Here is an 18,466-nt window from a genome sequence, read left to right on the forward strand (position 1 = left end):
GGGTGTTTGTGGGGGAGGGGAGGCTTTTCATCGAAGAGGAAAGGTCTTGTCAGCTCTGTTTTCCCTACATGGATCTCTTGGTTCCTGCCAGTTGGCATGGGGCGAAGACAGGAGTGGGCACCGGGGTAAGGGCCCTGATAGCTCCTTGACCCAGTGGGCTCTGCGTGCTTAGGTCCTCAGCTGTTGCAATGACGACAAAGCTGCCCTATCGTTATCCTTAACATTATTGGGAATTCTTTCCTTTTCTAGCACTCCCTTATCTTTCCATATGCTTTTTGCATTTATGAGTTTGTCTTTTACTTTGAAGTTACAACCAACTTACTGGGGTTTTGGGAGACGTTTGCTAGCAGTTTTAAAGGAAACGGGAATTCATGCTTCTATCACCTTTAGCCTCCCACCACCCCACCCTTGGCACTCCTGGCTGCCCCCCCTCTCCCTTGCACCTCTGTATTCCTTGGTCCTGTCGTGCCTCATTCCTAGCCCTTTCAGCCTCTGCTCCCCCGCCACCCTCTTCACTCCTCTAGCCTATCTTTCCTCTTCCTGCCCTCTCCCTGGCAAACTCTGGATTATCCTGTGTGTGCTACAACCACAGGTATACACAGCCACACCCCACCGCCAGCAACAGAGATGCCCTGGACTTGGAAGAGAGCCAGAGTGCAGGGTGGGCAGAGAAGGAATGAAACATGTACCTACACAAAGCCTATCGATGGGAGCAAGTGTGCTCGATGAACTGAGAATCTGACCTCCTTCAGAATAGGGTCCTGAACTGTGTCCTCTTCAGCCAATGGAAAATAAACTCACCTCCTAGCAGTCAGCCCCACACACCATAACGTCTAGCAGTCTTTGTGGAATAGATCTTCATTTTATCCATTTGCCAAGTCAGGCCATGGTGGGTGGCCCTTTTAGATCTTGGTATCTATAGGTGGTTCAGTCCTAGGGAATACAAATTTAAAATATTTACAGGAAACATGCACATAAAATGTAAACCATGTTAAAGTGTATACCTCCCATCCGTGCTCCGTTCCTTTTCCAGAGGCAGCAACCACTGGGCCTGGTTCCTGTGTGTCCTCCTAGAAAGCCTCTGCACGTGTACAATTGTGTATGTTTGTTTATATTATATGAGTATACAGTGTATATATATGTATGTATACAGACAGGCACATGGAGGTATATATAGACACATACTCAAGGAATGTATACCGCATCCTAATCATCTGTGTGATTGAGTATTCCCTCCAGTTTCTTTTCTTTTCATCTCTCCCACCTCTGTCTTGGAACGGGAGCATACACATTCGACCACCTTCCTGCCTTGGTGGTTCTCAGTCTCAGGCTGCACCTGAGAAGCGCGTGGGGGAGAGCCACCAGTGCCTGAGCCATACCCCAGAGCAGCTCTGACTGCCTCCCTGGGCAGGGCGCTGGCTTCCCTGTGTGCAGGGATTGGGAATCGCAGCGTCAGTTGTGCGCGGGAGCGGCAGGCCTAGCAAATCTGCAGAATGAGTGGGGTGTGTTCCACGGGCCTGCCAACTATACCTGACAAGGCAACTAGAATAATGGATCCCATGCAGACTGAAGATTGAAGATGAACCCTCCTGGGTTGCTTTGACCACAAGTGGCCCGCTACTTTCTTCTTTCTCTGGGCTGGTCCAGATTCTTGGTTCAACGGGGTGTGACTGGCACTCTGTGCATCCGCCCTGGGCACAGAGAGCAGGCCCAAAGGCTGCAAGAGTTTAATTGGGTTTACCGCACAGAAGAAGATGAAAGGAAACTATTTAAGGTGCTTGATGACTAAACCTCTATCTCCCATCCACTTCGCTTGTATGGTGACAGCATAAGGTGTGGCTGACGGAAAGAAAATTAATGATCTGGGCCTGGGTGCCTCCCAAATGGAAGGATCCAGGAGTGCTGTGGAGCTAATTAACCAGCCAGCACGAAAAGTGAAAATAGATGAGGGAACAGGTTTCTTCTCACGGTGGCCTGGTGCTGCATATAGACCTATATATACTATTTTTGGCATTCCTTATTAACTATTCAGAATGATGTAATGTTGAAAGGCATAGCTCAGTAGGCTTTTTTCAGGGTGGCAGAAGGGATTCTGGATTGGACGGTCTGGGTTCAGACTCCACTCTTGCCACTGGCCAGTGTCCGCATGCGAGATACCCCCTGCTTTCCATATGGTGGGTCTTATTGGCAGAGGAGCATAAAAACAACACCCACTTCACAAGGTCTTTGTGAGGATATGAGATAATGAGTATAAAGTGCCTTGAACCCTGTCCTAACACATAGTATGCCAAGGAAAGCATTTATTGTGTTGTAATAGGGCTCGGGGTGGGAATTTTTTGGAGATCTTGTGTTTTTTTTTAAGCTTAGAAACTCTTGCCTGGTGATCTGCCTTAAAGGAGAATTTTGACAATAAGAGAGGAAATGCCAGTCTCTTTCCTCATGGCCTGTGTCAGGGTAAGGTACATTTGGTTCTATAACTACTGAGTATTGAGAATAAAAACTGAGGATCGCATTTACTGATCTCCATTTAGAATCCCCTTGGTGGATTTTTGAAGACAAAAGGATAAACTTGTCCTGTTGACCAGGTTTTTCTTTACTGGGGGGTGGCGTGGGGTGGGAATGAGCTGCTTTGTTGCCTCTTGGCAGTATTGAGTGTTAGTCATGACTCTGAATAATGTTCTGGAAAATTGCTTTCTTGGATACATTTATCTTATAACTCTCTTTTTGAAATGTACGTTAACAATCAGTAGCTCTGGCTGGTTATTTGGGGAGACCCTGTAAGATATAAAACAGTTTAAAGTGCTCTCAGTTGTGGAGAGAGCCTTCCAAAGGCTCCCAAAATGATATTTGGATCTTGTGGGAGGAAATCTTTTCCAATTTTCTAGGTTTTTGTAAATATATATGAGTTATGTGGTTATAAAACCTTATGATGGAAAATATGTTTAAGAAACATTAATATGTTCCCAGGCAGGGACTGCACAAAAGATGCCCTAGCACATTTAATGCCCTAGTTAAATGTATTGCACAAGCCCCGTTTTCTGGAACTGGATAAACAGAACATCTTTTCTTTCTATTCTGAGCTCCCATCCCCCTCCCCTCTCCACCTAGTCACTTCAGTGGTGCAATAAATGGAAATCTTATTTCCTGCATCTGTAGATCTATTTACCTGGATGTCTAAGCTCTCCCTTCCTTTTCTCAAGTCTGTTCTTTCTGAAATGCGATTTTGCTTTCATCTCCCTGGCTTCTTTGCCCTCGTGGGTTTTTTTTTTTTTTTTTTTTTTAAAGCCTTCTCTAATCCTGCACTCCATATACTTGAATCTGTAATGTTGAACATTGCCATTCCGCATAGACACCTTTAAACATTCATCATCTCCCAGATTTGCATTTTCTTCCATTATGAACTTAAATCCCTTTTTACAGTCTGTAACAGTGGAAAACATTTTTAAAATAAAAAAACCAGGGATCCCTGGGTGGCGCAGCGGTTTGGCGCCTGCCTTTGGCCCAGGGCGTGATCCTGGAGATCCGGGATTGAATCCCACGTCAGGCTCCCGGTGCATGGAGCCTGCTTCTCCCTCTGCCTCTGTCTCTGCCTCTCTCTCTCTCTCTCTGTGACTATCATAAATAAATAAAAACGTAAAAAAAAAAAAATAAAATAAAATAAAAATAAAAAAACCATTATCAAAAGCCATTTCTGCCAATTTAAAATGCGTGATTGGATGGCTTTATCTCCTTTGATAACTCCATTATCTTTGTAAACTATGACTTGGATTTATAGTTCTTTTGTGTTGTATGTATGTAGCATATGTATGTATTTAGTTATATTTATTACAAAGAGGAAGAACCTTATGCCCCTATTCCCTTTATGGTCTTTCATTTTTGGAAATCAAAGAAGTGGTGATTTTAAAATAAGAAAAGTGTGTGTGTTAGGGGCGGGGAGGGTTTATGATGGAGGCTGTGTGTGACAGGCAAAGCCTAAACCTTAAAAGCAAAAACGTGCTGACCCTTTATAGATCTCCTAACTTAAAAACGTGTCTGTTTGGGGGACCTCCATTTTTTTTTTTTTTTTTTTTTTTCAAAATAAAGTTCTTAAATGTATGGGGCAGGGAGCTGGCCAGTTGTGGGAATTGGGAGAGGAGGTCGTTCTAGGTGTGTGGCTTCTGCTCCTCATTGTTCACCTCCATGTCCCAGCTTCTTATCTCTGAAACAATTTGATTGGACTCGACGTTCTCTGAGATTAAAAGCATGTTGGGGTGGATGTGCATGTCTGTGGTATATAAACGTTCCATGGGAAGCACCTGCCAGTGGAACAGGAGGCGGCCTGGCAGATCGCTGGTGGTTGATAACATGGTTTTCCTGCTCTGGAGAGGATACCTCATCCTACCTGGGCTGGCATTTCTGCTACAGCAATGGATAGGGTGATTGAAGCGTGTCTCATCATTTAATTGAGGTAGGAATAAAATAGGTCACAGTTCAAAGAACACCAACTATTCGGAGCTAAAGGGAAATGTGCCCACAGTGCTGGTTATTTCAGTGAAAAAGGTTTTAATTCCTCTAGAAACCTCTTTAAGCATCTGCTGAGGAATGTTAAATCAGCCAGAGAATTTCTGATGTCCTGTTGCCCAGAACCAATATTGTATGATTCTCGTGGTGGCCCCTAAGAGATTTTCACTTTCTTTCACTGACATTGCCTGTGTCCTTGTGATGCTCTTGGGTTTACTTTGACCTGAACCCCTTTGCTCTCATGGAGTTAAAGTACCAGGCTCCAGAATGCTGCCTGCAGCTTCTAGGCTGCTGGATCACCCCACTTGTTTCATATATAAAACTTCTCTCCCTGCTTTGTGCCTTTTTAATAAAAGGGAGCTGGAGGTTAGACACCTGCAACTGTGTCTTTAAAACAAACTAATGGGACAGCATGTTTGGATGGACATGATGATGAGATGTCAAAGTAAACTTGAAATGGAAACCTTTCCTTCCTGAGTCCCATCTCCAAGTCTCATTTTATTGCAGACCACATCAAATCAGAGTGCAGCTGTTCTGAAGGTCCTCATGGTTACAGCCTGCTTTGGAAACTCACCATACTTGGAGTTAATGAAAATATTTGCTTTGCATGATATAAACAAAGTTTATGGGCAGAATTTATAATTAGGAAACTCTTTAATTTTTTTATTTTTTACCCTTCACTCCCCAGTTTTTTTGTTTATGTCGCATTAGAGAATACTAAGGATTTAAGAAATAAGAAAATAAACCCTTTCTCAGTAATGAGCTTTACTCTTTTTTTTTTTTTTTTCTGGTGTTGTCACAGTAGAGGCATTTCTCCCTAATTTTGTGTGTCCCCATCCAAATTAAGGGGCTCGAAGTCTGGTTTGGGTTTTTTTGTACAGGTAAGAAATACTGGCGTATGAGTAGAGAAGACCCTACCTAGTCACAGCCCTGCTCCTATCTATCAGCGTTTTGACTACCAGGTTTGTGATTTCGATGGCATAAGGGCAGTATAGCTCTTTGCAAACCACATGGACAACCTCTTCAGCCCTCCCCCACTTCCAATTTGTGTTCCCCTTGGGGCTATGGCCTCAGCAACTCCCAGGTTCTTCTGTCTCCTAAAATTCCTTGCCAAATATCCAGGAATTAGGTGACCAGCCACCATTCTTATAGGCATAGCACCTGCTTGCATCCCCCAGATGAGCCCAATGTGGCAATGGGGGACTGGTTGTGTGCCAGATACTGGACTAGAGAAAACTGCTCTCCTTCCCTCTACTTCAAGTCTCCTCAATATATGGAGGATACTCAGCCCCAGCAGGCGTTGGCATTATGGTGTACCCCTAGCTCTGCCTTTGGGTTCCTTCTTTTGACAGATAGTCAAAGGAGAGGCAGCTGGGAAACTTGATGTCCTGGTTCAAGACCTCACGGAGGTGGTTTCAAAAAGATTTCTGGCTTATCTCCAGTGGTGGAAGAGTAGCTCCTGAGTCTTGGGAATTGGTGGTGATGGGATCCTACAGTGACGATCAGGAAGTAGGGTGAGCAGCGAGGGTCATAGGAGGACCAGAGTGGGTGATGTTGCTGTTCACATAGATCCTAGGATCTAAGAATTCCTGCTTCCTTCCCTCAGGGACAGAATGCTTGTGTGAATGTTTTTGTTTTGGAAGTTCTAGTGAGAGTTTCCTGATAATTTTGTGTTTTTCTTCAAATACCAATAACTTGGACATTTACTGATAAATCTTTATTTTCCCAAGTCTGTTAAAATCCCTTCAAGTATAGCTGGCCCTGGGGAGACTCAAATGACCTTTCTAATGTTGCCAACTTATTCATTGTGGGACCCACAGCTTTTCCATTCACAGCTTTGCTGGTTTTGAGTTGCCTTTGAAAGTCAAGCATGAGCCTGTCTACCTGTTTTAACCTTGCACCCTTACCCCAGTCTGTGCAGGGAGTGACTACCTTTTTCACCATGCCTCCTAACATGAAAAACAAGCACAGCGATGTGCTTTGAACTTGATGGTTTGGGTCACATCCCTTTTGAGTCTTACACACAAAGATCTATAAAAATTAAGCTTCTGACTCAAATCCAAGCCTTGATGTTTCAGAGTCAGGAAGGCTTGGTAAGGACCAATTGGGTGTTAACTTATCAGAGAGACTAGTTTGCTTATGGAAAACTTTCTATATCTTTCCAGTTCTGCTGTCTATATATTAGAGCATGTAGAGGTTTTAATAGTCAGGGTAATGGGGGAAAAAAAAAAAGGGTAATGACTTACCCTCCCTTCTCACCCATCCTCAGTTGCTTCTTAGTACACCCTGGAGGGGAGGAAGTGATGGGTGGGGAAGGAGTAATAGAGGACAGTTTATTATCTGAATGCTTGAGAACCAGCTGTATCTTTTTCAGAACTGATTTTAGCCAACATACGCCCTTTCTTTGTACTCTCTATACTGTAATTGCGTCCTCTGTATTTTGTCATTGGATCTGCTTACCCTAGAATATCTAATTTCATGATAGTAAGCTTGTTTGTCCTTAAGTTCATTTAGGGGCTGAATACCAAGGAGAACCAGCTTCATCAGTGAGTCATGTTTCCAGTCCCATGACTATGGGTTGAGCTGGTTGAGTTGTAGGAAGGTGGACCCTCTGCCATGTGGAGTGGAGCTGATGAGAGAAGAGATATATGGTGCTAGGGGGGAATGTTGAAGTAGTGTTACCCTTCCTTGGGTTCTCTTACTGGAGAGAAGTGGTGGGCAGCCAGGGAGTTCTGGAAAGAACTTTGGTATTTGAATCTGTTCTATGATCCCTATGTAAGACCCCTCTCCTTTACTTGAGCTGAAATCATAGATTCTTATGGATCATTCATACTTGGTTTTAATCTAATCTCAGGGGGCACCTGCGTGGCTCTGTTGGTTTAAATGTCTGACTCTTGATTTCAGTTCACTTCATAATCTTAGGGTCCTGAGGTTGAGCCCTGCATTGGGCTCCATGCTCAGCAGGGAGTCCACTTGAGGATTCTCTCTCCCTCACCACTACCCACCCCTCACCCCCCCCGCACCTCTGCTCCTGTTCTCTCTCTCAAATAAATTAATGAATCTTAAAAAAAAAAAAAAAAAAAATCTCAGATTGGTGGCTTTCTGGACCCATTGGTAGGAGGGAAACTGGGCCAGTTGATAGGGTCCAGAAAGGGGTATGAGTTCACTGATACTTGAGTGGTTAAACTTGAATTTTCTCTCACACTGTAAAAAGTCACAAGTGGTAAAGAAAAAAAAAAAAAACTTAAAAAACAACATGCACATAAGATATATGGGAATTCTATTCTAAGGATGTAGTTCTTAGGAATTAATCTACCTGTAATGGATGATCTAAGTTAAGATTTTCTCTCTTCATTCCAGGAGGTGACTTTGGTCCAGAGACTTCCCCTCAAGTCCTACCCTCTGGCCATGGTGGCGACTTTTCTGTGAGTAGCCTTCCTGTAGCAGAGGACACCTACAGGGTGAGCTTGGCCAAAGGGGTCTCCATGTCTTTGCCTTCATCACCTCTGCTGCCTCGACAGTCTCATTCAGTGCAATCAAGATCAAATAAAAAATCTCCAGGTAAATAAGCAACAAAACACCCAAACTAGCTATTTTGGTTATATCTGTAATGCATGTATTGAAAGTAAGCAAAACCAGTGCTTATAAGAAATTTTCTGGGAGGTATTTTTCTTTGTCACAGTGATTTCTGGAAGAAGATCTTTAAAACAGAAAGTTATGATTTGAATAGACTTCTCTCTTTAGCTCAACCTGTATACAAAATATTTTGATTGCTCAGGCTAGACTTTTACAAAGATACAAGATCTTGTTATCAGTATTAATGTTAATCATTGGTCTGGTTTTCTTGGTCATAAATTAGGAAATGCCATAATCTAAACTCATTGTGGTGTGTTTAAGTTTTGTATTTTGGCAAAGGTAATCTGACAGCAGTCCATTTATTATTGCCAAGTGTTATATATACCAATATACTTTCTTTGATTACATCACCCAGCATTTGAACTATAAAATTTGTGAAAATTCACACTTGTAAAGGCGTGGGGGGCAGGTCTTATGGATTATTTGTTTAAAGTAGTTTGGCTTCCCTCATCATTACCAAGTTTTTGTACTTAACATTACCAGTGAAAACACAAATGTTACTTAACTTGAGCAGTTATGATTCAGATGTGAAGAAAGCCTTTCCAAAACGCTGATACCTGCAATCATAAGACTTTGCTCTTTTAGCTTTGCTGAGCATTTGTTTACTGAGGGCAGGAGAGTTTGGGGGCCTTTATTGATAGTAAGTGTAAGGATTCTTCTCATTTATACAGAAATGAGTTCAGAATTGGTCCAAAATGTGCTTTGGGGTTATAGAATTGGTATCTGTTTTTCTGGTTTCGTAAGTACTTGTATTACTTGGGATATGACAGGCATTATTTCTGAATCATTTAGTGGACATCTGCAGTTCATGTGGTGTCAAAATTAAGACGGCAGATCTTGAGGCTTTGAATATTAGAAATGGTGCTATGAATTGGTGAGTGTCCAAAACCTTTTATTGTTCTAGAGCTTTCTTATTTTGGACAACATTGTTTACAATCCAGTCATTAGCTGGAACTTGGAAACCTTTTTGGTATGAAGCAATTTCCTGTGCCAAGGAATTTGACCTGTTTATCAGTATTTGGGGAAATTCCTGGAATGTCCTTCCTTCTCTTTGCATTTCCCTACCCCTATATCTCTTTGTTGGATTTCTTCCCTTCTTTCAAATCATGGTTCCCACACTGCCTTTCTTGATGGTTAGCCCACTAGAATTACTCTTCTAATTACAGATTGTGTATAGCATTTTACTTTTTCCTTTATCAGCCATGTCATTTGTCCTTTTTCCTTGAATCAGTGTATTTGCACCTTTGTGTCTGATGGGCACGGCTAGGCACGATGTCTTCTTTGAGTATACCTCATCTATATAAAACAGATAATAGAATTCTGAACCTGTCTGGATTCTTAAGGGCGGTTGAGGGTAATGCAAGGCTAAGTGCAGAGATATGACCTTTGGTAGAATTTTTCTTCCTAAAGCCTGTGCTGCTGCAAATGAATTGATGCTGCTTGGGCCTTAGGCCTGGTGAATACCTAAGAGTCTAGGGAATATGCATTTCAGATAGAATTTTATTATTAGTGGAAGTTTGTTTTAGTGGGACTTGAATCTTTTTTTAAATTTTTTAAAATTTGATTTTTCCAGCTCTGTTGAGATACACTTGATGTGTTACATCATGTAAGTTTAAGGTGTACAGCATAGTGATTTTTTTATATGCATGTATAAATTGCAAAATGATGACAGTAAGGTTAATTAACACATCCATCACCTCATAGTTACAGTGGGTTTATTTTGTGGGGTTTTCGTGGGATGTTAGATAGCAATGAATGGCATGGGAAGTATTGCTATCCGGGAAGGTCTTGAGGCCACAGGCTCTTACTGTTCAGAAATCCATGATGAGGCCTGGTTTCCTGTGTCCTGACCAAATTTGATATTTTTAGTTTTGAGAAAATATTCTATAGTTTTTCTCCATAGGAATAAAATTTAGTTCTGTTAAATTCTTTACAAGGCCTTATGAATAGAAGGGAGCAGGGGTGCAACATTCAACCTCTTAATGGACTGAAGAGAATATTCTCCATATTTGATGCTTTGGGTCCAAATGAAATACACTCAGCAGAGCCAGGCTTGTGCATTGCCCAAATTTGTGCAGCAAATTAATGTCTCACAGTGGTGATTTGGCTTCATTATCTTGGCAATTTTAATTCAAAAGGAAAGCTAAGGGCAGAGATGCTTGCTTAAAAATGGCAGTGACTCAGAATACATCAGACAATAAACAATGTTTTTCCAGTGTCTAACGCACACAGGTTTCTGTTTAAGCCATATTGTTAGAAAAGTTTCCAGAGACCTACTGTTCTACCTGCCTGTAAAATTGGTTGGCATATGGTTGTGAACGTGCATTGGATTTAAAAATAGCCATCTATTTAAAAACCTCACACTGTTGTTACTAATGATAACGGTAAATAAGGTGTGGTGCTGTGCCTCGAGGTGCTGAGCCTTCCCCTGCACTCCCCTTACACCAGATCTTGTCATCTCTCAGACCCAGCTCTGAATTTCCTTGATGACTTCTGTTCTCATTTCTAAGATAAGACCCCTTTCTCTTTTAAGAAGGTGCATTATAAAAGAAAAAAATCTAAACCTGTTTTACTTGTTTGGATAGAAACTTTTCACTAATTGATGCTAATCAAGAAACTGTCAAGGAACTGAAACTATTCTAGCAAAGGTCAAATACTATAAACCCGTGTAACAGGCATTCCCGTAGCTTGTTTTAATGGAAGTTTGTATTTTAATACAATAGGTGATTAGCTCTTGGGCCATGGGAACTCTGGGTCAGAGACAATTTCATTAACCTTGCAATAATGTGACCCTGCATTTTTCATGGTTGAGTTTCTTACATTCCACTTAGATCACTAGTTAATATAATTTACTCTCCTACTATCTTGCTCCATATATATATTTTTTCACTTGTTAGTCTAAAGATAGTTTTTGAGTATTGTTTCAAGTTTTTTTTTTTTTTTTTTCTTGAATGTAAACTACATTTGCTGGTAAAGAAAACAAAAGGACCAGTCTCCATTAGAGTTAAGTGGTGATTGCAAGCATTTTTGGATTAAGAATTCATTAATATTTGCAATGTATCCTTTTGTCTTCCAGAGAAGAGCAAAGCCCATTTCCTGTGATTTATTTATTAGTCCTATCATTAGTTATTTTATATTTGGATTATATTTCTCAAATCACTTTGGGCCCATTATGAAACACTCAAAAGGTGGGGCATGAACAGGAAGCAAGCTTTTAGAATACTATGATGGGGCATAGCAGTAGATGGTGGAAAGTGGGGTGATCTGCTCTTTTCATCCTCACTTGTGAAGAGACTGGATAGTGCTGGCTAGTTGAACCTCTGCCGCTTCCAGTTCCGATTCCTGATGTAGTTTTGAAAACCTCTCTGGCTGTCTGTTTAAGGCAGAAACCTCAAAAATGACAGGCTGTAAAGTGGAAGTCATTCTGCCCTTTGATTCTTGGACCATAAGTTAATTGTCTGTCAAGGCCCTCTCTCGCTCTCGCCCCACAGAAGTATTTCTTAAAATTAGCGTTTTTATTTAAAAAGATTCTTAAAACCTACTCCATCTAGACCTGAGACCATATGTACTGCCTCTTTTCATTTAATATTATATCATGAACAGTTTCCAGTTTGCTTGAAGAACTTGAAATTTAATGTCTTTTGTTCCAATGTTCCATGATTGATTTTTAACCAATTTCCATTTGTTAGATATTTGTTATTTTTCAGGTTTCTTAAAATTGTAGCATGAGGCAAGATATTTTGCTTTGTTTTGTGATTAAATGCCTATGAACTCAAAATTTTTTATTGTGGTAAAATACAAGTAACAAAATTTGCCATCTTAACTATTTTTAAATGGACAGTCCAGTAGTGTAAAGTACATTCACATTGTTGTGCAACCAGTCTCCAGAGTTCCTGATGTGAATGGTTTTGTCCAGCAATTTTTACCCACATCTGATATCGTAAGAGTGGCAAGTTCCCAGAAGTGGAATTATTGAACTAAATGGGTTGCATTTTTAAAGATTCTTGATGCATACTGCCCAGTCACTTTCCAGAAAAGCTGTATTGATTTCACATTCCCTCCTGCATTCTTTGAGAGGCTTCTTTTTGAAGTTAACCATCTTCTGGGAACGGTCTTAGATGGATAGTGCTACTGAGATGCTTTGTCCGAATTAGTAAGAAGGGGCTGAGAGAAGTCCTCCTGTCACCTTCCTCTTTTGAACTTCCCTTCTGTCTGCACTTCTCAGACCATTCCCATTTTCTTTCTTTCCATGTTACTGTGTCAGGGGAATTATTACAGCTGAGTCAGATCAAGTTCATGGTCAGAAAAACACTCAGCTGGCTTCCAGTTTTAGCTACAACCACACTCTGTTATGTGGGGAAGGTCATAGACATTTTATTTTTTCTTTTTTAAAAAATTTTATTTTTAAGTAATCTCTACACTCAAGATGGGGCTCAAAATTCCCAACCCCAAGATCAAGAGTCGCACACTCCACTAGCTGAGCCAGCCAGGTAGGTGCCCAGAATCATAGACACTTTAGAGTTAGTGAAGCCTCCAGACCAGGTCAGGCCATCCGTGCTGGCCTCTTTGCAGATATGGGAGGGATGGAACTTGCCCCAGTGTATAAGTTACTGGTAAAGCCTTGTCCTGAGCCCAGGTCCCCAGCATGTCTCTGATGCCAGTCTGTGTTGTACTTACTGCTTGTACACTGTGGACACATGAGCTGTAATGATGTGGGTTTGTGTTCTGGTTGCATGCCCACAGGGCGGCCATGGGCATAATGTGCCCACGTGCATTGAGTGAGGCATTTTTGGGGGTGGGAGGAGAGTAACCCAGGAAATGCACAGTCCCCAGCACAAACCTGCTTATAGCATTGGCCAGTTTTAGGCTTTGCTTTCACCTAAGTGGTCAGGGCCACAATTAGGGCTCTTTCAGCAAGGACAGTTCCTCGTGCTGCTGTGGTGAATAGGAAAACATTCTTTGTTTCCTCCTGGAGACCTGTTATGCTCCTCCAAGGAGTAGGCGGCTGCCTGGACCTCACTGCCATGGCCAGCTGTGACGTGGACACACACTTTCTGTTGTTCTATGCTCACATATAGAACCCATGTGCATGCCTTTGCTCCACTGTGAACCTGAGGACCTTTCTGGGTGCCACTGACTTCCCCATCTGTGGTTCAGGTTCAGCTGTATACAATTTGTCTGTGCCTTGGACTCACCCTAGAGCTTTATTTTTTTTAATTTTTTAAATTTATTTATGATAGTCACAGAGAGAGAGAGAGAGAGAGAGAGAGAGAGAGAGAGAGAGGCAAAGACATAGGCAGAGGGAGAAGCAGGCTCCATGCACCGGGAGCCCGACGTGGGATTCGATCCCGGGTCTCCAGGATCGTGCCCTGGGCCAAAGGCAGGCGCTAAACTGCTGCGCCACCCAGGGATCCCTTACCCTAGAGCTTTAAAGAGTACTGATGCTTGAGTTCTACCTTCAGAGATTCTGACTGAATGCACAGGAAGTATGGCCTGGGCATTGGGATTGGAAAGAAAAGAAAAAAATAAAAGGTTCCCAGGTGATTCTAATATGTAGCAAAGTTTGAGAACCACCCATAAGGATTTATATGATAATCACATATTCTTTTTTAATGAAGGTAAATACACCGATATTATGTTTATTTTTTAAATCTTGGAAATAATACTTGAGGAAAACACATTATAAAAATGTACTAAATATAGAGTAAATCTTGGTTTTCTTGTACCCCCAGAAAGACACTTGGTTTATTAGGTAACACTTAGTTAAATGTCTTTCCTGCTCTGTTTTGTAGCACATAGGTGATGGATTTGTCCATTTGCCTGAGCACTGGTCATGTAAGAGGTTCCCAGTTTTCCACCAAATAAAGAACAGTGGGAGAACATTCTTGTATATTAGTATTTAATTTAAAGCTTAGTATCTCTAATATTTTCATAGGATAGACTATGCAAGTGGGATTACTGGGAAACTAACATTGGGGATGGATTGTGATATACTTACTGGTCATTTGTACTTTTTTCTTTGGTGAATTTTTTTGTGGTATTTGTCTTTTCTGCTTGAGCAGTATGCATTTCTTACCAAATCATCACAGCTTTCCTGTTGTTTGTTTGAAAGCTATCACTTATGTATGTCACTAAAACATTTTTCCAGATCATCATTTTCCATTTAATTAGGTTTATAAGTGTTTTATGTCCCACAAAAGTTTTTTGTTCTCAGTTCAAATTTGCATCCTTTTGCATTGTGATTTATCCCATTGCATTTTTAAAAAACAGCTTTATTGTGATATATCACATACCATATAATTCACCCATTTAAAGTTTACAGTTCAGCATTTTTAGCATTTTCAGAGTTCTGCAACCATGGCCACAATCTAATTTTAGAACCTTTTTATCTATCTCCCTTAAAAAAAAAAAAAAAAAAAACAAAACCCATTCACATTAGCAATTACTCCACATTCCTCCCTACCTCCCTCCCCCTCTCCCTAATCCACCATCCCGCAGCCCTAAGCAAACAGTAATCTACTTTCTGTCTCTGTGACTCGCTTATTCCAGGCATTTCATATAAATGGAATCCTGTAACACGTGGGCCCCTGTGACCGACTTCTTTCATATAATAGTGTTTTCTAGATTCATCCACATTGAAGTAGGTATCAGAACTTCATTCCATTTTATTACTTAATATTTTATTGAATGTATATATCACCTTTAAAAATCCTTTCTTCAGTATATGAACATTTGGGTTTCTACTTTTTGGTTATTATGAATAATGCTGTTAACATTTGTGTGTGCATGTTGGTGTGTATATATCTTTTCATTTCTTGGGTGTATATACCTAGGAATAGAATTGCTGGATCATATGATAACTGTATATTTAACATTTTGAAGCACTGCCAACGTGTTCAAAGTGGCTGCATCGTTTTGTTCTCCCACCACCAGCAGAGTACAAGATTTCCAGTTTCTCCACATTCTTGTCAATGCTTGTCTTTGTCAGTCTTTTTACTGTCATCCTACTATGTGTGAACTGGCATCTCCCTGTAGTTTTATTACTAAGTTGTAAGAATTCTTTTCATATTCTAATTACAAGTTATGCAATATTCAAATTTACTTGTATTGTGTGGGTTGTCTTTTTCACTTTCCTGATTGTTACAAGCAGGAGTTTTTTTTTTTTTTTTTCAAGATTTTATTTACTTATTTATGAGAGACACAGAGAGAAGGGCAGAGACATAGAGGGAGAAGCAGGCTCCTCACAGGGATCTCAGTGCAGGACTGGATCCCCAGACCAGGGATCACACCCTGGGCTGAAGGTAGATGCTCAACCGCTGAGCCACCCAAGTGTCCCTCAAGCAGAAGTTTTTAACTTTGATGTAGTCTGGTTTATTTTGGTGCTGTCCTTTTGATGCCACTATTGCACTATTGCCTAATCCAGAGTCACAAAGACTTATGCCTATGTTTTCTTAAAAGAGAGGAAAGGGATCCTAGATCCTAGATTCCCCTTTGAGCTAATTTTTTCATGCATGTTGTGAGGTAGGGGCCAACTTCATTCTCTTACATGTGGTTTATCCAATTGTCCTGGCGCCATTTACTCAAGAGACCATCTTTTCCCCATTGAATGGCCTTTGACCAAGTATACTGCTATGCTCTAAACCAGCCCTAGATTCCATTTCTTCCTTTGCTTATTCCCCTCCCGGTTCCTGAGGTCAGAACTTCTGTCAGAGTTGACCTCATGTGTGGCTTACATCTTTTGCTTTGTCCAGCCTTCCTGTGTCTCTCCTTTTCCCTGTATGAGAAATAACTTCTTCCAAACACCTGTAGCACTGTGCTTTCTCCTCCCTCTGCATAGTCATTCATTGCAGGTCTCTGCCCTGACGTTCTGAGAGCTCCTTGTCTTTGGTTCTTGTCTTTGTTTCCCCACAGGAGCCTTGAAAATAGGATCTAATCACTTCTTTCAACTGAAAGGGGGCATAGGTAAGGGGGCATAGGTATGTACCTGTTAAAATGGATAGGAGTTTAGTAATTGGCAATCATTGGCCCCATGTGATTGGTTGAATAATACTAATGGACACATAAACAATTTCAATGTAACCATATCTTACATTTACTTTATAAAGCTAGAAACAGCTTCCTCCTCCATATCTAAAGAGAACTGATTCTTTAATTAAGGGCCTATGTCTCTCTCAGGGCTTTGCTATTGTTAGACAGTGAGCAAAGGGGAGTATGTTTTCAGCTGGGTTGGTCAGGGGACTTCTCAACTCTGCTTTTCTTTTCTTGTCTTGTCTTTTTTCTTGTCTTTTCTCTTTTTTCTTTCTTTCTTTTCTCCTTCCCTCCTTCCCTCCCTCCTCCTTCCCTCCCTCCCTCCCTCCCTCCCTCCTTCCCTCCTCCCTCCTTCCCTCCTTCCCTCCTTCCCTCCTTCCCTCCTTCCCTCCTTCCCTCCTTCCCTCCTTCCCTCCTTCCCTCCTTCCCTCCTTCCCTCCTTCCCTCCTTCCCTCCTTCCCTCCTTCCCTCCTTCCCTCCTTCCCTCCTTCCCCTTCCCTCCTTCCCTCCCTCCCTCCCTCCCTCCCTCCCTCCTCCCTCCCTCCCTCCCTCCTCCCTCCCTCCCTCCTTCCGTTTATTCAAGAGAATGGGAGAGAGAGCATGAGTTGGGGGGAGAAGGAGAAGCAGGCTTCTGATTTGGGGCACGATCCTAGGACCCTGAGATCATGACCTGAGCCTAAGGCAGATGGAAACCGGTAACCGATGGAGCCACCCAGGTGCCCCTCAATCCTACTTTTCTATGCTTCTGTCACTCTCCCATTTTCTCAGGCTCTTGGCATCTTTGCTGCATGTTTCCCACCGCCTGTGGTTAATGCTGACTGGAGGCTTTATCCAGTCACACTTTACAGCAGTATCAACTGTTCCCTGTGGTGGTGTCAGATGGCGGCTGCAACAAACCCAGTGCCATGCTCAGAAATGAGCCTCTTTACCTCAAGAAAACAGATGGGGGCAGGGATAGCAGTGGTGGGTGGCAATGTCTTCTTTTTGATAATTTCTGATTCTCAGAGAGGCAGAGACGTCACAGAAGCCCGCAGAAGCCATCGTACCCGTATCTAACACTGATGAACGTTACCGTAAAGTAGAAATAGACAGGAAGGAAAGATTGATGTTCCAGCTTGAATCCTCCAGCTTGTTGTGAAACAAATCTGTGTGTGTGTGTGTCGGCAGGAATGGGCTGGCTGTGTTCCAGGTGGAGGGGCAAGGGTGTGCGGAGTCTGGCGTCGGGGAGCTGAAGAGAACACAGAGTGGTGATCTCTAGAGGGGCGCTCAGTAAAGACCAGAGTGCTTTACAAAGGGAAAACCAGGACCATAGGGAAAGTCTTCACCATCCGGGCCTGGAGTGTTAAACCAGTAAGCTTTGCCTCTGGTGGCTTATGGAGAGTGGCTAGCCAACAGTTACACGTGGAACCCTTTGTTTGTACAAGCGTTCTGAGAAATAAAATTCAGGAAACTTCCTCTGAGGAGGTGTAACTTTCTTGTCTCTTCCATCACCAACCAAGTCCTCCTTTATTGGTCAAAGGTCCTAAGTGATAGTTAATGAACTTAGGCTTACTATTAATAGAATTTTTTAAAGAGCAGTTCATAGTAAAATTAAGTGAAATGTTTGGAGATTTCTCATACCCCTGCCCTACCACCACCCCGACGCCACAGCCTCCCCATTATCGACATCCCCCATCCCAGTGCAGTGTTTGTCACAATCAGTGAACCTACAGTGGCATGCCATCATCACCCAAAATCCAAAGTTTACTTTCTTATGTTAGGCATTCTGTGGGTTTGGACAAACATATAATGACATGTATCCATCATTATGGTATCATATAGGGTATTTTCACTGCCCTAAAAATCCTTTGTGTTCCCTCCTTTCCATCCATGCACCTCACCTTTGTAATTACAGTCTCCATAGTTTTCCCTTTGCTGGAAGGTCATAGAGTTGGCATCATATAGTATAGTGGCTTTTTCACTTAGTAATTATGCATTTAAGGTTTCTCTACATCTTTTTAGTGGTGAATAATACTCTACTGTCTGAATGCACCACAGTTTAGTTATCCCTTCACATCCTGAAGAACCTCTTGGTTGTTTTCAGGTTTGGCAGTTAGTAATAGAACTTCTATAAACAGCAGTGTGCCAGTAGTTGTGTGGAAATCAGTTTTTAGTACTTCTAGGGGAGTACCAAGAAGCATGATTGATGGATCATATGGTAAAAGTATGTTTAGTTTTATAAAAAATTGATAAACCTCCTTTCAAAGTGGCTATACCATTTTGTATTCCCACAGTCAATGAATAAAAATGCCTGCTTTTTACA

At 41.8% G+C, this 18,466-nt stretch overlaps 1 protein-coding gene and 1 long non-coding RNA gene across 9 annotated transcripts in view; one reads left to right on the forward strand and one right to left on the reverse strand.

Annotated features, from left to right (window-relative positions):
- The window catches only part of TANC1 (tetratricopeptide repeat, ankyrin repeat and coiled-coil containing 1), a 226,744-nt gene that overhangs the window by 96,066 nt on the left and 112,212 nt on the right, over window positions 1–18,466 (forward strand). For all 8 annotated transcript variants that reach the window (XM_049106149.1, XM_049106146.1, XM_049106148.1 and 5 more), the window contains one exon: window positions 7,861–8,061. In XM_049106149.1, the coding sequence (XP_048962106.1) occupies window positions 7,986–8,061 (76 nt within the window). In that variant the 5' untranslated portion in view covers window positions 7,861–7,985. The remainder of the gene's footprint in view (window positions 1–7,860; window positions 8,062–18,466) is intronic.
- Window positions 17,073–18,248, reverse strand: LOC112674713 (uncharacterized). Its single transcript, XR_003145520.3, has 2 exons — window positions 18,045–18,248; window positions 17,073–17,686 (listed from the first exon to the last, which is right to left on the reverse strand). It is a non-coding gene; the product is annotated as an uncharacterized LOC112674713 (long non-coding RNA).

Source organism: Canis lupus, chromosome 36 (genome assembly GCF_003254725.2).
Source record: "Canis lupus dingo isolate Sandy chromosome 36, ASM325472v2, whole genome shotgun sequence".
Lineage (NCBI taxonomy): Eukaryota > Metazoa > Chordata > Mammalia > Carnivora > Canidae > Canis > Canis lupus.